This window comes from Bombus bifarius, unplaced genomic scaffold (genome assembly GCF_011952205.1).
Source record: "Bombus bifarius isolate JDL3187 unplaced genomic scaffold, Bbif_JDL3187 scf7180000008194, whole genome shotgun sequence".
Taxonomy (NCBI): domain Eukaryota; kingdom Metazoa; phylum Arthropoda; class Insecta; order Hymenoptera; family Apidae; genus Bombus; species Bombus bifarius.
This window is the reverse complement of record NW_022884502.1, coordinates 1,525,655-1,543,565: the sequence shown is the minus strand read 5'-3', so window position 1 is coordinate 1,543,565 and position 17,911 is coordinate 1,525,655. Positions and strand designations below refer to the sequence as shown.

At 34.7% G+C, this 17,911-nt stretch overlaps 5 protein-coding genes and 1 long non-coding RNA gene across 9 annotated transcripts; 2 read left to right on the top strand and 4 right to left on the bottom strand.

The window, feature by feature from the left end:
* Nucleotides 1-624: 624 nt before the first annotated feature.
* LOC117209840 lies at nucleotides 625-1,893 on the bottom strand. Its single transcript, XR_004487993.1, has 3 exons — nucleotides 1,560-1,893; nucleotides 797-1,158; nucleotides 625-645 (listed from the first exon to the last, which is right to left on the bottom strand). It is a non-coding gene; the product is annotated as an uncharacterized LOC117209840 (long non-coding RNA).
* A 618-nt stretch (nucleotides 1,894-2,511) lies between these two features.
* Nucleotides 2,512-5,382, top strand: LOC117209837 (zinc finger protein 600-like). Its single transcript, XM_033452259.1, has 3 exons — nucleotides 2,512-2,813; nucleotides 2,901-3,026; nucleotides 3,432-5,382. The coding sequence occupies exons 1-3, from the start codon at nucleotides 2,661-2,663 to the stop codon at nucleotides 5,079-5,081; spliced, it is 1,929 nt and encodes a 642-aa protein (XP_033308150.1). The 5' UTR covers nucleotides 2,512-2,660; the 3' UTR covers nucleotides 5,082-5,382.
* Nucleotides 5,383-5,572: 190 nt separating this feature from the next.
* On the bottom strand, nucleotides 5,573-13,618 carry LOC117209838 (ornithine aminotransferase, mitochondrial). Of its 3 annotated transcripts, XM_033452262.1 has the most exons (10): nucleotides 13,137-13,618; nucleotides 12,266-12,380; nucleotides 11,468-11,772; nucleotides 10,235-10,565; nucleotides 9,505-9,888; nucleotides 7,311-7,680; nucleotides 6,605-6,909; nucleotides 6,239-6,439; nucleotides 5,848-6,073; nucleotides 5,573-5,761 (listed from the first exon to the last, which is right to left on the bottom strand). In XM_033452262.1, the coding sequence occupies exons 2-10, from the start codon at nucleotides 12,326-12,328 to the stop codon at nucleotides 5,595-5,597; spliced, it is 2,352 nt and encodes a 783-aa protein (XP_033308153.1). In that variant the 5' UTR covers nucleotides 12,329-12,380; nucleotides 13,137-13,618; the 3' UTR covers nucleotides 5,573-5,594. The 3 variants fall into 3 exon arrangements, with proteins under 3 accessions (XP_033308153.1, XP_033308151.1, XP_033308152.1); XM_033452260.1 differs by lacking the exons at nucleotides 5,573-5,761; nucleotides 5,848-6,073; nucleotides 6,239-6,439; nucleotides 6,605-6,909; nucleotides 7,311-7,680 and having other exon boundaries at nucleotides 8,725-9,888; nucleotides 13,137-13,298; nucleotides 13,389-13,605; XM_033452261.1 differs by lacking the exons at nucleotides 5,573-5,761; nucleotides 5,848-6,073; nucleotides 6,239-6,439; nucleotides 6,605-6,909; nucleotides 7,311-7,680 and having other exon boundaries at nucleotides 8,725-9,888; nucleotides 12,275-12,380; nucleotides 13,137-13,605.
* Nucleotides 13,619-14,300: 682 nt separating this feature from the next.
* LOC117209774 (cell division cycle-associated protein 7-like) lies at nucleotides 14,301-15,563 on the top strand. 2 transcript variants are annotated; one of them, XM_033452133.1, is made up of 3 exons: nucleotides 14,301-14,492; nucleotides 14,566-15,264; nucleotides 15,331-15,477. In XM_033452133.1, exons 1-3 carry the CDS (start codon nucleotides 14,430-14,432, stop codon nucleotides 15,370-15,372), a joined length of 804 nt encoding a protein of 267 aa, XP_033308024.1. In that variant the 5' UTR covers nucleotides 14,301-14,429; the 3' UTR covers nucleotides 15,373-15,477. The 2 variants fall into 2 exon arrangements, with proteins under 2 accessions (XP_033308024.1, XP_033308022.1); XM_033452131.1 differs by having other exon boundaries at nucleotides 14,304-14,492; nucleotides 15,347-15,563.
* On the bottom strand, nucleotides 15,561-17,156 carry LOC117209773 (methyltransferase-like protein 25). Its single transcript, XM_033452130.1, has 4 exons — nucleotides 16,590-17,156; nucleotides 16,160-16,511; nucleotides 15,987-16,084; nucleotides 15,561-15,917 (listed from the first exon to the last, which is right to left on the bottom strand). Exons 1-4 carry the CDS (start codon nucleotides 17,154-17,156, stop codon nucleotides 15,684-15,686), a joined length of 1,251 nt encoding a protein of 416 aa, XP_033308021.1. The 3' UTR covers nucleotides 15,561-15,683.
* A 54-nt stretch (nucleotides 17,157-17,210) lies between these two features.
* Nucleotides 17,211-17,842, bottom strand: LOC117209775. Its single transcript, XM_033452134.1, has one exon. It carries the CDS (start codon nucleotides 17,722-17,724, stop codon nucleotides 17,320-17,322), a length of 405 nt encoding a protein of 134 aa, XP_033308025.1. The 5' UTR covers nucleotides 17,725-17,842; the 3' UTR covers nucleotides 17,211-17,319.
* Between the last annotated feature and the right edge of the window lie 69 nt (nucleotides 17,843-17,911).

Below are 17,911 nucleotides of genomic sequence, written 5' to 3'. Positions count from 1 at the left end.
TTCTCGCCAAACTGCCTTTCCTCTTCCAATTTCGGACAGAAATACAGACAAAAATTTGAACATTTGCTTAATTGTGATTTAATGTAATTAGAAAATTATAAATGAAAAGATTTCTAATTATCTTCGTCAATGAAACGAAAGCAAACGGAAGAATATCGCATTCTAAAAATATGGGTACCAGAATGTAGTTTACCGTGTTAAAGATCCCCTTGATGAATACAATGTACGAGTAATAAGCATCTACTTATCCATAAATTGTTGATTTCATTGCGTCATGTTGTGATCACCTATATCGTAAAGTTTCTATGATCGCGTTACGCCGCACCGCGATGCCATGTTATTTATTTAATTGGCTATATTTCATCAGTGGTAATATTATTTATCGAATTTCTATCAGGCCAATGTAGGTAATTAAATCGCGCGTTTCGTTAACGATAGAATTAATGGACGAGGATTGAAATCATCGGAAGGGGTAATCCGAAAAGCAAATTACGGAAATATTTGCCACAATTCCAACTGCTGTGAAATCTGCTACTCTACCTTTTCGTCGGAATTATATATATAGTAAACACAGCAAAGCGGACTTCCTTAATCCTTTCGTCTCTAGTGAGGTATATACTCTATGGTACACAAGTATTTGAACACCTACAATTAGTGCAATTCGATCAAAAAGATATTTTTATTATATCTTCAACGCTACGATAGAAGAATATTTCGCTATTGTTAATTCTTTGCTATACGCTATAACTGGCGATCAAAATTCTCTGTTAAATTTAAATTAAATCAAGGAAAGTACCTGTATCGCTCTTGTTCCATGTGTGTCAGTAACGGATGATTGACACGTGGTACAATTTATATAAACTTTTAGAACATAGTTGGAAACAAACTTTAATTCTTATGGAACTTTGTAATTCCACGTTTAACTGCGATAAACGGCTGACAGTTAAAATCTCCATAAGGACTATATGCACTTTAGAAGGTAGCTAAAATACACATTTATTTCGTTCTAAAGTCCCAATATGGAACAGATGCATTTAGGATCACTGAACTCGGATGTCTATACAGACTCAATTTTCAGCCACTTTCGATTGTTTCACCATTTAGACTAATTAATATCAACTATTGTTTTACCAATGTCTATAAATTGTGTATGGTCGCCTGAAATAAGATCAGATTAGGTTAAAGAGCTTAATTTGAACTGTATTTTATATATTTGCATCAATTTGAAAGTGCCTAAACATTATGTAAAAAATATGTATTAGAAAATGGCCCATTAAATAATCGAAGATATTGAATCTAAATGAAAGAAAAAAGATAGCAGCGAAGATGATATTTTCGTAATCAAAATGTGAATTAACTAAAAAGAAATTATAAATTAAGTGTTACGTTAATACAACGTTGGCCCGTAATAGGTTAAAGAAAGAAGGATGGGTTAAAAACTGAATAGAAAGATGTCAGGTAGGGAAAGAACAAGCAAACCGGAAAGAAAAATATTCGATAGGGTACGCGGTAGATTGTGATCGATGCCTATGAAAATTCTTTTGTTTTGTAGCACGTACACATAGTTTACGATAGACAAGCATGAGAACGAAATATTAGATTTTCTTCTAGCAAGAACAACGAAATAGAGTTGACTCTCTGTATTCGCCATCGACGTGTTCCATTGATTGCTTTGGACGGCTTTGAACGGAAATCACACACGATTGTACAATCGATCCGGCGTCGTTTTCCTCTCCGTCTACTTTTATCGAAACTTTTCAAATCATTGCCTACTCGGATTCCGATGCAATATCGTACACGTAAACTTCTTCCTTTCCGTGCAACCAGCTTATTCCAATTCATTTAGAAGAAGTTGTCGATTGTGTACAAATAGAATTTAAACTTTATCATAAAGTTTAACATTCCCATTTCTACAATAGGTTATATTAAAATCTACATAGATTATATTCTACACCTTTCAATTATAGCGATTTTATACAATTTATAACATTCAATAACGGCGCGGCATTAACCACAAGATCTCGGTAAACGATCCTGTCTGTAAAATAATACGTACGTACCAGGTAAAAACTATTTTGATCGTTTGGCGACATCTATTACTTACTGACAAATCACTGAATAGATGGCGCGGCCTGAAAACGCTAAAACAAAATCTTAACCTCTTAACAAAATCTTAAAATCTTAAAATAATTAAGTACAGAATAAATGGCCTTAGTTTTAGTGTATTTATGAAGATCGATGTATCTGATCGATATATTTATTCACAGAAATAGGTTTTTGTTACTCTCTTCGTTCCTTTCGTCGGTCCTTTTACTCTTTTCATCGAGCGTAATTTATTTGTTTGAATTATTCATAAATTGTATTCATAAATTCATAAACCTATGTGTCAGCACAAAATTCTATACTTCTTTTATGATTATAAAATATCTTTTCTATATCTTGGTTATAATTTCATAGAAGACTTTAATTTTAATTTAAACCGCTACTAGGGCCGCTGCTATATTGAATCGATAAGGTAGCGTGTGATATGAAAATGGTAAGGTAGGCAGGTAACCGTAACCGCCAAAACATGAAACACGAAATAGCATTGCATATCATGTCTACTCTGTGTCTCGTCTGTGTTTAAAGCAACTTTTGAGGTTAGCTGTCAAAGTATAATAATGTTCATCGTTACGAAAGAAATTGACAGCGAAAATATTGGTAAATTATGCCGTACTTGTCTAAGAGAGGATGGCGACAAAATGGTTTGTTTGTTCGTGGGACCAGCTGAGTCGTCTCTCGCTGCTAAATTGCGATCTCTCTCCTGTCTCGAAGTAATAAACATTTTCAAATTCGCAATTTTTTGATTACCACGAATACGAAATTTGATTTTGTTGCGTCTGAAATGCGTATTTCATTAGGTATGGCAGGGCGATGGTCTTCCAGAAAAAATGTGCGACCGTTGTGTAACCAGAGCGGAATCTGCTCTATTATACAGGGAACAATGTCGTGCAGCTGACAGAGCGTTAAGACAAGCAGTTTTAAAGGTAATCAAATTTAAAACAATGAATAGAAGTATTGACAAAGATCAGATTTTCTTATAAAACCATGTATAAGCATGCTAATAGCATAGCTTCCGATGGGAATGGTTCTGTATACGTGTATTAAAACACATATTTTTCAATTTACCATAGCACATCATAATTTAACTTGGCATTTCAGTGAATTTCAGACTTTATTGTAACAGCTCTTTCAAGTAATACCAAAATTAGAAAATCTACAATCCATAATTTATTATTCCCATGTGATTGAAAAAATTAAATAAAGAAATATGTTTTTACTTTACACGAGATTTTAGAAGAAAAGCTGATCGCTTCATCAGTGCACGTATGTGCCTTGTTTGTAAAAGGAACGTGAACTTTTGCAAAATGCAAATGTATCGATATTCATAGGTTTCTGGTCTGGCTTCATACGCAGCAGGTTACAAATTATATCAACAAAATCAGGGTTTCATGCCTGTTCAAAATTCCCATAAGACTTTGAAATGTATAGAATGTGGAGCAGTATTTATGACCTACCAAGAGCTCTGTGCCCACAACAGATCACATTTACCTTTTGTCCAAGACGATATACCTATGCAACATATGCACATAGTAGAATCACAAAATCCATACTTCAATCTTAACTTTGGTCACCTGAGCTCTAATTTAACCAACGAGAGCATTCAACACACGCAATTGTCTCCATTGATTAGGTCAAACGTGATGCAAATGATACCAACGAACGGGGAAAACCCTAGCCGAGCTGCTTGCGCGCTACATTGTTCTTTGTGCAATCGCACGTTCACCAATAGAACACAATTAATAAGTCATAGTATCACCCACAACTCGGAAAGCATAGAAGTGCCCTGCGATAACGAGCATATAGATATCTGCGAGAATTCAAATCAAATTCCTCAAAACTTGAGTTACGAGAGGTCGATTAATTCCGTCGGGAATACTATCCAAAACTTATCTTATCATAGGTCAACGACGAACGATAATAACGAAATACAAAACTTGGAATTTCCAGAAAATATGGATTTGGGAGACGAAGTTCGAGAGGGTAGCCCTCGTGTAAGGAACACAGCGATGTCTGATTCAGATACATATAATATAGCTGTTTATCGCGGTGTAAGATTTGCGAAAAGTCTCGAACGTACGGACAACAGAGAGAGTATCGATAGATATCAATCGTGCTCTTCGAATCTTAATTACAGTAAACAGCAGATCGAGAGCGAACATTCTGAAAATGTGCAACAGCTACAGGCGAAAAAGTACAAATGCGACGTATGCTCCAAGTCGTTTTCTCAAAAATCTAAATTGTTAACGCACCGATTCTCGCACTCTGGTCAGCAACCTTTCAAGTGTCCCAATTGCGTGAAAGGTTACTCATCGAAGAGCAAACTAAACGCTCATATGCGATTACACACGAAAACCAATGTACACCCGTGTAAAATGTGTGATAAAATATTTGCATATCCTTCTTACCTGCAGGAACATTTAAAAACACACAGACGAAGCGGCAATAGCAACGGGAGAAACGAGGAGAACAAAGCTTTCGAATGCGTCAGCTGCAAGAAGAGATTCCGTTTATTGAAAAATCTGAAAGCTCACGAACGACTTCACACAGGGAAAGGTCTGATGCGATGCGAAATATGCGACAAGACATTCAGTCGAAATTATAATTTAAAGATTCATTTGAGAACGCATAAAGCAGCCAAACCGCATAAGTGCGAGTACTGTAACAAATGTTTTGTTCAAAAAGGCAATCTCGCCGAACATATGAGAATTCACACGAAGGTAAAACCATTCGAATGTAAAGCGTGTGGAAAGCGGTTCTCGCAGTCAAGTCACTTGAAGAATCATGAAGCATCCCATACTACTGTTAGACAACATCAATGTCGATTGTGCGGGAAACGATTCAAACTTGCGAATCATTTGAAGAGACATCTGATTTTACACAATGGTACAAAGTCATATAAATGTCATCAGTGTAATCAGTTGTTCTCTCAAGCGTTTAGTCTCACGAGGCACTTGAAAAGGCACGATTCGCATACTTAACCGATGTGTACACGTCTTTTTATATGTACATAGATACATCATCTTAAAAATATACAATTCCATGTATATAAGTATTTTATACTATTTTCAATGATTAATTTTCTCCATTTTAAACGACTGAAGATATTTAATATTTGTACATTCTGAAAGAGGTACAGGTAAACATTGTATTACGATAGATAATATTAGTAGAAAGTAATTGAGATACGATTTTTCATTGCGAGTTGTAGATATATGTATAAACTTATTGCTTTTTTAAGCAATGAAAAAAGCAATGAATAAAATATTAATTTTTTAGAGATTTAAAAAAATCTTTTTTAAAAAAATTATTATCATAATATTTTTAAAAGATTCTTCGAAAGAATAATTAAAGGAATCATTTTTAGAAAATAAATTCACTTTTTCTGTATAATTTGCGTCTCGCATAATGTGATTTTTATAACACGACATTTTCCTCGTACTATAGGGTAGCTCTCGTATTATAGAAGAGTTATCCGTGTAACGATAACTAATTTATTTGTAATTCCTGAGGACAGTGGTGAGTATATCGAGACCTTCTTCGAGTTGTTCTTTCGTGATAGTAAGTGGTGGCGATATCCTTAATATTTGACCATGAGCAGGTCTCGACAGCAAGCCTGCTTCTTTCAATCTTAAACAGATATCCCATCCTTCGGCGAAGTCTGGAAGATATTACAAAATGTAACAAGCAGCAAAGTAAACGTACAATATATTATTGCAGGATATTATCGCGGACTTGAGTCAATACCTTTATTAATTACTAAACCAGCCAATAAACCTCGACCTCTAAATTCTACCGCTATGTCTTTCGGAAGCTTTCCTAATTCTTTCCGTAGAATTTCCCCAAGCTTACTCGCATTCTCCGCAAGACTTTCTTCCTCTAAAATTTTAACTGCTTCTATAGCGACTCTGTTACCAAGCGGACTTCCACCGAAAGTGCTACCGTGAGATCCAGTTTCTAGGCACATTATTATCTAAGGAAATAGCAGGTTTGACTTAAATTGACGTAACATTAGAAAAAATGTGTTTCTATTGCTAATAATTAATTGAAAAACCATTTTTCTCACAGGTTAAATAAGAATTCGGTCTTGAAAGGATCAATAACGTGCTGCTATTGTTTCCACTGCAGTTATGTTTACCTGTTCGTCCGCTAAAATACCGGAAACAGGATACAATCCGCCGGACAATGCCTTTCCTAGCACGAGAATATCCGGCCGTTGATTTTCGTGATCTACCGCCAATCGTTTGCCCGTTCTGCATAAACCAGTTTGTACTTCGTCAGCGATCCATAACACATTGTATTTGTTGCACAGGTCTCGTACACCTTTCAAGTAGCCATCCTACGTCGAAATGAAAGTTTAGGATTTGGAAAGACGAGAAATGGAACTCCAATTACTGAAACTATTCTTCACAGATCTATACGACCCAAAATGGGTATTATATCTGTCTGTTATCTATTCGACCATTTGTCTATTCAAGTCTGATGGAAGATGAAAATAACATACATTCGGTATTATGACACCCGCTTCTCCTTGAATTGGTTCCATCATGTACGCGCAAACAGTTGGATCCTGCTTAAATTTTTCTTCTAAAGCGTTGAGGTCGTTGTACGGTACTTTGTCGAAGCGAGGAACGTAAGGTCCGAAATCGGTGTAACAATTTGAATCCGTAGATGCAGACAGCGCGGCTATAGAACGTCCCCAGAAGTTCCCTTTTGCGAAGACCACGGTTGCTTGTTCCGGAGGTATCTTCTTTACTCTGTAAGCCCAACGCCTAGCAACCTTAATGGCAGTATCGCCTGCTTCGACTCCTGTAATGCAACACATAGACGCGTCTACGTATTTTGCGCTTCTAACTTCTGATTTTCCATTGACAAGTATACGCAAGTATCCGAACACAGGATTACTTTTGAGGAAACACGTTTTCATATATTTGTTACATATTGATATAATTGTTACATATTTTAATAAGTAACTTACTTAAGCGTATATACTCTGTTATATACTCTATAAAAAGATAGAAAACATCGCTTCTAACTATTAGTTCATTATTGATTTGTACACATTAGTCAAATTCAGATTACTGTACTGTATAATTACTATAAATCGATCAAAGTGTCCGGATGCTCATTACTTTTAACACGCCTTCTGTTCTTTTCTATCTAATTTCTCCATCTTTGAATGTATTTCGTTCTTTTTTTTTTTTTCGTACCAGTATTCATCGGCAAGAATTTGTCCCACCCCAGAAGCTTCGACAGATATTCTCCTAGTGCACCGTGAGGCTCCGAATAAAAAGCTCTAGACGTGTGAGCGAGCTTTCCCACTTGTTCTCTCATTACTTTCACCAAACGTGGATGACAATGACCTTGATTCACTGTTGAGAAACCCGCCAAAAAATCGAGATATCGTTTCCCTTCGACGTCCCACAAATAAACGCCTTCGCCTCTTGCAAGAACTACCGGAAGTGGCTTAAAATGTCTACCGCCATACATATTATCACGATCAATCAACTCTTGCGAACTCAGGAATCTCTTCAGCTCTACTTCTTTCGTTAAACCGAAGATTCGTGATCTTGTGATCGGCTGCATTTTAAAGATCTCGAATTATAGTACCGCGGTTAATTTAGATTCGTGGAATCGTTCGAAGAAAAGAATCTCTTGCCACTGTGTTTAATTTCAGAGGCTGTCTTACATTTATATCAGGAGAACAAGAAAGAGTAGGGGTGATGTGTACTGCTTATTTACTCGGGATGTTTTTGTATATAATTGATACATATGTCGGTGGGATTTAGAATAAATGCTGTAGCGTAACTGAAGAACTCGTATCTGATAATGAGGGGCATCGTTTATTACGGCGCCACCACGCTAAATCAAATGAGAAACTGCAAACAACATATATCACAATAATCTGATCGTGAAACGATGTATCTGAGGAGATGCACGTTACTGTCGAGTGGTAAATCTGTTATTAAAGAACGTCTCCCAACTGTTAATTCTTTGTCTTTTGTCATAACTGCGATCAAATGTTCTGCTAAATTTAAATTCAGACAAGGAATGTATCTGTATCGATTTAGTTCATCCGTAATGAATGGTTGATACCTCGTAAAATCTACATAAACTTTTAGAACGTAGCTACAAACATGTTTCAATCGATTCCAACATTGAATTTTAAAGTCACAAAAACTAAACTAAACAGACGTCTCTGCAGGAACAATTTTCATCCACTTTCAATGATCGCTCTTTTATTTATACTGTTTAATATTTTCTATCGTTTTAATCAATATCTGCTAACTGTATATGGTTATCTGAGATAAGGTCATAGATCAAAATTTGATTGAAGAGTTTAGAATAAGTTCTAGTAAAAAATAAATTAACGTAAATTTTATATATTTGCAATAATTTGAAACTGTCCGTATACTTCTGAATCGCAATGTACTTGCACACTTCTAGTGAGAAATAATAAACGCTAACGTACCATCTCTTCTTTCTCTCGTTTGTTTTACGATTGTTTCGCAAGCGCGAAACGAATCGAGAACAACAATTATACTCATAATATGTACAATTACCAATAACAAGGATTACGAAGTTTGTATAAGAGGAGGATCATTTGATAAAAAAAAATATATGTCGTGGCATTCTTTTTCGTTTCCGTTTATTTACCGTTCTTTCTAAAGTCTTACGAGTCGACATCCGATAGGAAATTAATTACGTATGACAAATGCGACTGTATCATAAAACAAGCGATTGCCAATATTGACCTACAATGTTCAAGCGCGATATTATCGCGAGTTTGAGCCAGTATTCGATGTCTGACAAGCGTCGGAACAAACACTGATCTCGTGACAGTACAGGATAGAACCGTATCACGTATAGCTATTAATAACCAGTATATAACTAATCGGGCAATATTTTTTCCTCTGTACATGCGGTGCATACGGAAGATAACAGCTTCGACAGCTTTCGGTACATGTTCTTGGTTCAATTTTACCGTGTTTAGCTTCGTCGATCCGCAGTCTATCTGAATTATGTGGACGGCTGAGAATAGTGATCGCATAGTGGTGAAAGTTAGTTCACTGTTACTTTCTATGAAACGAGGAAAGAGAAAAAGAATAAAATGTGACTTTATTAACATCTTTCAGAAATTAGAACGGGAAACGGGATCGAGGCGGATTTTCCAAGTACGTAGAATGTATGGTGTTAATTAACGTATCGAGAAATAACTCGAAAAATGATATCGATGCATTCTCTTATTTGCGATTCCGTGATGACCAACGGCGGTGCCAATCTGATTATATGACCGTGCGTTGGTTTCGCGAGTAAACCCTCCTCTTTCAATTTCAAGCATACATCCATGGCATCGATGTCTTTTTTGATAACAATAGCGTTAAGTAGACCCTTTCCACGAACAAGAGTAACCACATCCTTTGGTAATTTTCCAAGCTCGTTCCTGAGAATATGTCCGAGCCTTTCAGCATTTTCCGCTAGTTTTTCTTCCTCGAGCACGCGAAGCGCTTCAAGGGCGACTCTGCATCCTAGAGGGTTGCCACCGTAAGTCGAGCCGTGTTCGCCAGGCTTTATAGTTAACATCACAGAATCGTTGGCGAATACACCAGAAACTGGATAGAAACCACCGGACAGAGCCTTTCCAAGAATCAAAATGTCTGGTTTTACATTTTCGTGATCTACCGCCAATCGTTTTCCTGTCCTTGCCAAACCAGTTTGCACCTCGTCGGCGATCCATAAAACGTTATGCTTCGTACATAATTCTCTCACACCCTTCAGATAGCCGTCCTTAAGAAACAATATACAAGTTAACGAAATTGTATAAAGACAGTTATTAAGACAAGCAACGTCTTAATATTATAATAAGCAACATTTTGAAACGAAATAACGAAGCGAATGGAACGATATCTAGTTGTTTGGTGCCAGTAGCAAATAAAAGACAACGTACTGAATTTTAAGATTACTCTCGCGTGTAAAATAAAAAATGTGTTATAATAAATGTTATAATAAATCAAAATTATTAGCGCGTATCTTGATCGGTTCGAATAAGCGAGGTTCTACTCTATAAATCACATTGATCCGAATGGTGCAACTAATATTTTATTTTTTGATAATTAAACGAGAGTTACGATACCTTCGGTACGACGACGCCAGCTTCGCCTTGAATAGGTTCCACCATGAAAGCACAAACCTGAGGATCGGCTAAAACCTGTTGAAGCGCCGTAAGATCGTCGTATGGAACGAGCTCGAATCCAGGCATAAATGGACCGAACCCACTGTAACTAGTTGGATCCGTGCTTGAGGATATCGCGCTCATCGTTCTGCCCCAAAAATTGCCTTCCGCGAAAACGATCTTCGCTTGATACTGCGGTATACCTTTGCACGCGTAACCCCATCTGCGTGCCAACTTACAAGCGGTTTCGCCGCCTTCTACTCCTGTGTTCATCGGAAGCCATTTATCGTACCTAAACATTTGATATTCCATTCCGTCATTTATGATATCGATTATTAAAGATACACGGGAAACGAAATTTCATTTATACTTTACTATGTTAGTAGACATTTCTGACATACATATAGTAGACCTTGATTTATCTGAACTCATTCGTATAGGTATAATACTGCTTGAAAGTATTCGATGTAGTTCGAAGTGTTCGAAAGTATTCACATCCAGATGCATAAGTGGATTCGCTCGGTAAAAATTCGCTCGATGGGGTATTAAACAAAATTCCATTTTAACGAATGGAATTCAGATACACTGTCAAAAGTATCTGAACATTTGCTTATTCTTGATAGGATATAATTTAATTACAGAAACACGATATGACACGACATTTGAATAATAATCAATGGATATACAATGAAATATTGTCATCTATAAATGTTACTATCTCCAAACTATTTAAATTGTTTCTACAATACATATCAGATAAGAAAGGCTTTTTCTTCATTTATGTGCTGATTAATTTAAGCAGTAATATTTGAGACCAGTAGATATATCGATGATTTTTTAATATACCGTCAGTCAATTTTCAAACGAATATTTAAAATTTATTAGTTGCTGGTTCAATGAAAAGATAATACATATGTATTAATTTTAACCATCAGTCCGTTATCAATTTTCTATCAACATTCCGTACATTTATGAGCGGCAATATAATTGGAATTCTAGCGCACATTACATTTTCGTTCCCCTTCCACAATCGCTATATTATAGGAAGATATGTCGATTATCTGATGCCAGATGCGAGAACAGACGTTGTGTAAACGCATGTGAGAACGCATTATCACAACTTGTACAAAAGGTGCAAATGAACAAATAAAAGGAGTGGCAAGAGGAACGTAATCACACAGTAGTCTTACTCACCCGAAAAGTTTCGTAATATATTCTTCGAATTCTCCCAATGCATCCGAGTAAAAAGCCCGCGAAGTTAATGTCAAAACCTTCGCTTGTTCGACCAAAGCCTTGTAAATTCTTGGATGGCAATGGCCTTGATTAACGGCAGAGTAGGCACTCAGAAAATCATAGTAACGTTTGCCTTCGACGTCCCACATGAAAACTCCTTCCGCTTTGCATAACGCAACAGGCAGCGGATGATAATTGTGAGCACCGTATTTTGATTCGCGTTCGAAAATTTCTTGTGACGTTATAGTTCGATGATTTTGCTCGGCCTGCGATCGGAGTTAAAATGTAGACAATTTTGCAAAATTGAAGGGCTCCTAACGAAAACGAGGCTTGTCTGCGCCTTTTTCAGAAAAGTGGAAGAATGCTATAAGAATACTCTACATCCTTAATTTCTGTTCAACGCGTCTCGATCTTTTGTACAAAATATTCATCATTTTGCATAATTACTTAATCGCTGTAAGCGTATCTGTGATCATGTCGTAGAAAAGCTTTGTCTAATTAAATCATGAAATCGTGGAACCATGATAAGGATTACGTTCCTCCACGCGGTTAATCTTCATTCTACGATAAATCAGAGTCTACTGGTTTTATAGTTATCAGACGTATGATAGATCTGATTATACTTTCATAATACTGATTCTATCATGTTGTGAATCTCGGTTATTGCATAAAAAATTAAAGAATTTGACAAGAGTCATTTACGAGCCCATTTGCATATTGTTTGGTAAACCATCTATCAGATTTAATGCTGCTTATTACCTGATTGACCAGATTCAAAAGATATCCCTTTCTTTTAGATATCATGCCGACTTTTCTGAACATCGTGTTTGTATATTTTATGCGGACAACCGTATAATCCAGATCTCGCGTTAATCTAAAATTTGATTTAAAAAAATCGATGTTACGTACATAGATATATCAGGACAAAAACATATGGCATATTTTCGTAATTAATTAAAAGGTTTTTCCAATTGGAACAGAAGCGGGATTGAGACATAAAAAATTGGAGAATCGCGCCAGAGTTAATAGGAACAATCCCTTAATAAAAATAGTTAATATGAAAGTATGTAGAAAAACAAAAATTATCCTTACATTATATATGCGTGACATATACATTATATTGTATTATATTTAATTATGTCTTTGATATAAATATACTATATCCATATTATCTTTTAATTAATTTCCGAAGATAATTTAACATGACCAAAAATACATTCAAAGTTAAGTAGACAGATAATTTATGTAATACAGGATTAAAAAACAGTGTGTCCAGAATTTAGAAATTGCTCTTCTGCAAGAAACAAGAAATGTGATTTATCGTGCTTTTCTCCTGTGATTTTTACATTACAAAACAACGTAGAATAGCATTAAACTGCATATTCTCGGAAAACACACGAATTTAACAACAGATGCGCGGACAGCCACGCATTGTCATCTCTACATAATCACTTAAGAAGGTGATTTCAAGCTGTATGGTTTTTCTTAAGTATGAGAGAATAAAAAAGGTAACATTATCAGCAAGGATATTAATATTTGCCAGAAAAATTATCACGATTGCATTGTGTTATCGGCGCGGCAAAACAGGCTATCAACGGAATGTTTGTTTGAATTATAGGTAGATCTTTACCTTTATAGGAACCGGTGATCGCTCGTATTAGCGGGATCTACGCGTCGCTACCAGTAATCGATGAATACAACGACCGACTATTCGAAACTACTTTTCCTTCTGTGCTCGAATCTGCTTCAAACCAATACCCTCCCTCCCTATCTCTTTCTTTCGCTCTCTAATCTGTAACAATTGGTTTGCGTTAGGTTTTTCCCAGATTGTCAAATTCTAAAAGATACACCTTGACGTGGCTAGCCTTGTTGCGCGGCTTACTATTTCTCTCCATCGCATCGTACGTACGCTCGCGTCACGCCAGCTCTTCGTATCAGAGATAAGAAAAATGATATAATTATACAGCCTATCAGCGATGAAAGCAGCTCGTCTTGTTCAAATCCAAAATTCTCGACTATTTGTATTCGAAAGTAAATATAATAAGCTGATATACTTTCACCAAGTAACATCGGATCACAGTTCGTTTCGGTACAAAGCGATTCTGTAATATTTCGATCATATTTTACAAACGATTCAATAATTACAGTAATTACATCGAGTATTATGAATGTTATAGTAGATAGTATAATCTGAATGATGAATAAAAACCATTTCAATATACGATAAACACGATACTAAAAACTATTACTTATCCTTCTTCTTGCTTTTAATCAAGTAACGATGAATGATGGAAAGATATTTATGACTATATACAACTATAGTTAGTTATAGTACAATAGTTTGGTATGATAACGATAGTTTATCGAATACTCTGTCCTGTTAGCTACTGAATGCAAACATTGATGATACATATACAATTGAACATTACAGATAGTATGTGATTAGTACATAATATACAATAACGTTGTACGTATTACCGTAAATGTTCGTCCTTGCTCCCTTGCTCGATGTATCCAACAAATGCCTTTTTCTCGAAACATCAATTATTTGTTAATAAAAGATAGATTATAATGTGTTCGAGTGGAAGACACTAAAAATACATATATGGTATACTCTTACATATGTTCGTAATCGTAATTCAGTAATCTCAAATCCCTAATAATTCTCTAATGTAATATATTTCAATTAATACATGCACTATGCATATATACATAATTCTCGCAACTTATAGTGTATACTTATATAGATGTCCTGTCGGTTTTACCCGCCAAAACAGTCCAACTGTCCAATTCGCCATGATTATTTTTGGAGCCAGTGGAACGATTTAAACACGAGTATTGTGTTTGTTTTTGATTCTATTCTTTTATGTAAAAAATATACTATTATCGTGAGTATACATTACTTGAAGATTAAATTTTTAATATGGACGAAAACGATGATTACGACAATTTACGAAAAAGAAATATAGCCGAAAGAAACGCTATCGTAAGTACTTTTGTTTGATTTAAATTTCTAACCTATAATTATTCGGTGTGTTTATTTGTATTCAACGTTGCAGTTTGCCGAATTTTTCAAAGAGTTAAAAGAACAAACGAACGAGATAAAAGAACTGAAAAAAATACACAATGATACCGAGAATTCAGAAAACGAACCACCTAAAAAAAGACGTAAAACTATTTCTCATTCTAAGAACGATCGTGTTAGAATGAAATATGTAAAGCACGAATTTCGTAAGAAGTATAATACTAGAAGTAGATCAAGGAATATCTCCCAATGTGAAGAAGAAGAGAAAGAGAATGATATAATTGACCTTAAAAGCAATAAACCTAAACTCCAAGTTCTATTTCCATGGGCGAAGCCATTTCAACGATCGATCGATTTAATGAAGGTGGGAGTGTGCGATGTAGATGAAGAGGAAGAGCAACGATCTATCAGCAGTGACGATGGGAGCAGTGATGATTTGTATGATATAACTAAAAAGCGAATATACAATGTAAACAGAGCTCCTTATGACCCAAATAACATACCGTCCGTTGATGAAATTACGGATGAAATGCTAGATAATATTGCAACCAAAAGTACTTCGAAGCAGTATTGTAAAATTAATGGAACATGCTGTCATCAGTGCAGGCAGAAAACATTAGATACAAAGACTGTATGTCGTTCGGGAGAATGTATTGGACTTAGAGGGCAATTTTGTGGACCTTGCTTAAAAGGACGATATGGCGAAAGTGCCTTTGATGCATTAAAAGATCCTGTATGCCATATATTTATACATATATATATTTATTTTTTATTTTTGTTTCATAATTATTTATTTTGGTGCAAAAATTTTGCAGAATTGGGCTTGTCCACCTTGCCGTGATTTATGTAACTGCAGTATATGTAGAACAAGAAGTGGTTTACCCCCAACTGGAATTTTAGCCCCTATTGTAAAAGAAGAAGGATTTTCGTCTGTTATGGATTACCTTCAATCTGCCGAAACAGATGACACATAATTTTCATTGATACAAGATTTATGGTTATAATAATATAATTAAACCTCATAACAAATAATTTTTTACTGATGAATGTAATATTTTTTAATTGATCATATTATGTATGAGAAAACTTTACAACAAACATAATAAAATTGTTTTCTGTATACTTCTTTGTTTATAACTTTCTTTTCTGTCGCTATTTTACTGCAATAATGCCATAACGTCTTGGAGATAACATAGGATCAAATAAACGCAGTATCGCAATTTTAGAACACTGATTACTGTTCTGTAAAAATATTATTCTATCCAACATAATGGCTGCTTCTAATACAAGACCAACATGTATCCTTAACATTTGAAATATGTAAAACTTCTCCATTAAATGTGCGTAAAGTTGAAACGTTTTTCTCAGTGCTTCTTGTGATGGTATCTAAGGATGCAAAAATTTTCTTAAAAAAAATATTCAACTAAAATATTTATAATAATGTTATTGTTATACCTTCTCCAAATCTACCTCAAGTCTTGAAAATGCCCATTGAGCATAACTTGGAAAATCGTGTGATGGTCCGCCGCGACCTACTCTAGCATTATAAATACCTATTAAAAAAGAAAAACAATAGTATATACTATATGAAATACATTTAAACTGAATTAATATAAAAACAAATATACCCAAGGAATGAAAAATGACTTGTAATATTGCTCTGTAGAACAATGATGAAGATACAGATTTGTTTTTTGTACTTCTTTCAACAGATTGTTGGGCTAACATTCTAGCATTTCTAGAAAAATTAATTTTTTTATTAAGTGTTTCATTTGTCAAATGGTAACAACAGGGAACTATACATAAAATATTAATGTCTTTTGTAGCTAAGAATGTTCGAATAATTGAGTCAGTGAGAGAACCACAAGTATGTAAACCAGTTAATATAAGGTTTTTATTTATATCCCAATCGGAAAAATTTTCTTTTATCATTTTTATATAATCGGTTCTGTCATTAATTTCTTCAACTACATAGCGTACCTAAAACAAAGTACAATTTATTTGTAGTTCATGTATTCAAATGCAGTATTTTATAAAAATTTAATACACTGTTACTACCAGCATTGGAGAGAGTATCAGCTTCTTCCGTAATTTTTTTTGTCTACAGATTGCTCCATTACTACATAATTGTGAAGAATCTATTGCAAGAACAGGAACTTTATGATTTTCTGCTAAAAATGTTGACAGATATGCTTTTCCAGCACCAGCATCTATTACTAGATTATTTGTTCTTGCAGCAACTTCCCCAATAATGTTTCCAAGGGATTCAACCTCGTGCAACTTTTTTGTATTTATAAATTCTATCTTAATATTTTCACACATACATTTCTTCTGATTATTTGTATCTGGTAATGTGTTTAAAAAATCTTTTGAATTTGTTTCTATAGAGCATGATTGCAAAGATAAAGATTTTGCCAACTTTATAAAATTATTCAGTGTAGGACAATTGTCATTTTCTGTCCAACTAATCCAACTGAGTTCGTTCTTCTCTAATTCTGACCTTAAGGCTTCTGGTAAACATGTTGTCCATAAGTTCTCAGTAATAAAATCAACTATATGACAATTTACCAACTTATGATATGTGTTAATGAAATATATAATTTCATCGAAATGTTTATCATACATGATTTTAATATTTATCACATTTAAACTTGGTACAATATGGTATAAATTCTGTCCAAATAACAATGTTTATTATGATTGTTAAAAATGAAAAATATTATGAAGCCCAGATACAGTTCTACAATATTGTTCCACTCTTTATTTATTTAAATATATTCTCATACAATTAAAAATCGAGTTTATCCACTTCTGGATATGACGAAGATATTTTTGTCAGTGCACAAAACTTGGCATATTTAAATTTAATATTATCTACAATTTTCAATATATCCACCGTCTCATCATTAAATTTAGGAAAATTATAAATATCCTGCAAAAGTGTTTTTGCAATGGAAACAGCTTTCTCTGAATTACATCTATTGGTAGTTAAATATTGTTCCAAAATACCACTGTAATATCCCAATTGTGCACCTACCAAACTACCCCTGTGATATCCAAAATGAAACCCATTTTCCAATTGCTTTTTGCCAACCTCAAAACCTTCTTCGTAACCTACGGATTGGGCATTTTCTTCGACAAATAGTAAATCTTCTAACTTCTTATTTATGTCTATATCTTCTTTATCAGACATAATTACTATTATGTATCTATTGAGTACATTGAATAATCTAATTCGATTAAAAAAATCTAATACGATTCTTAACTAGCCTAGCTCTAATTTATAATTGGTACTGTCAGAGTACTATGAGATGGAAACATGAGATGTAAGTATGGGAGCAATTGTAAATACGTATCGAATAATTCCGAGTATACACGAG

Bases quoted from the DNA above. Each gene is read 5' to 3' on its own strand.
- LOC117209775 (XM_033452134.1), bottom strand. From the start codon at position 17,724: ATGTCTGATAAAGAAGATATAGACATAAATAAGAAGTTAGAAGATTTA.
- LOC117209773 (XM_033452130.1), bottom strand. From the start codon at position 17,156: ATGTATGATAAACATTTCGATGAAATTATATATTTCATTAACACATAT. The intron at 16,512-16,589 runs GTAGTAACAGTG...ACTTTGTTTTAG, and splicing joins TGATACTCTCTCCAATGCTG to GTACGCTATGTAGTTGAAGA. The intron at 16,085-16,159 runs GTATATTTGTTT...CTTTTTTAATAG, and splicing joins AGTCATTTTTCATTCCTTGG to GTATTTATAATGCTAGAGTA.
- LOC117209837 (XM_033452259.1), top strand. From the start codon at position 2,661: ATGTTCATCGTTACGAAAGAAATTGACAGCGAAAATATTGGTAAATTA. The intron at 2,814-2,900 runs GTAATAAACATT...GTATTTCATTAG, and splicing joins GATCTCTCTCCTGTCTCGAA to GTATGGCAGGGCGATGGTCT. The intron at 3,027-3,431 runs GTAATCAAATTT...CGATATTCATAG, and splicing joins TAAGACAAGCAGTTTTAAAG to GTTTCTGGTCTGGCTTCATA.
- LOC117209774 (XM_033452131.1), top strand. From the start codon at position 14,430: ATGGACGAAAACGATGATTACGACAATTTACGAAAAAGAAATATAGCC. The intron at 14,493-14,565 runs GTAAGTACTTTT...TCAACGTTGCAG, and splicing joins TAGCCGAAAGAAACGCTATC to TTTGCCGAATTTTTCAAAGA. The intron at 15,265-15,346 runs GTATGCCATATA...AAAATTTTGCAG, and splicing joins TTGATGCATTAAAAGATCCT to AATTGGGCTTGTCCACCTTG.
- LOC117209838 (XM_033452262.1), bottom strand. From the start codon at position 12,328: ATGTTCAGAAAAGTCGGCATGATATCTAAAAGAAAGGGATATCTTTTG. The intron at 9,889-10,234 runs GTATCGTAACTC...TTGTTTCTTAAG, and splicing joins CTGGCGTCGTCGTACCGAAG to GACGGCTATCTGAAGGGTGT. The intron at 5,762-5,847 runs GTATTGACTCAA...AATATCTTCCAG, and splicing joins TGGTTTAGTAATTAATAAAG to ACTTCGCCGAAGGATGGGAT.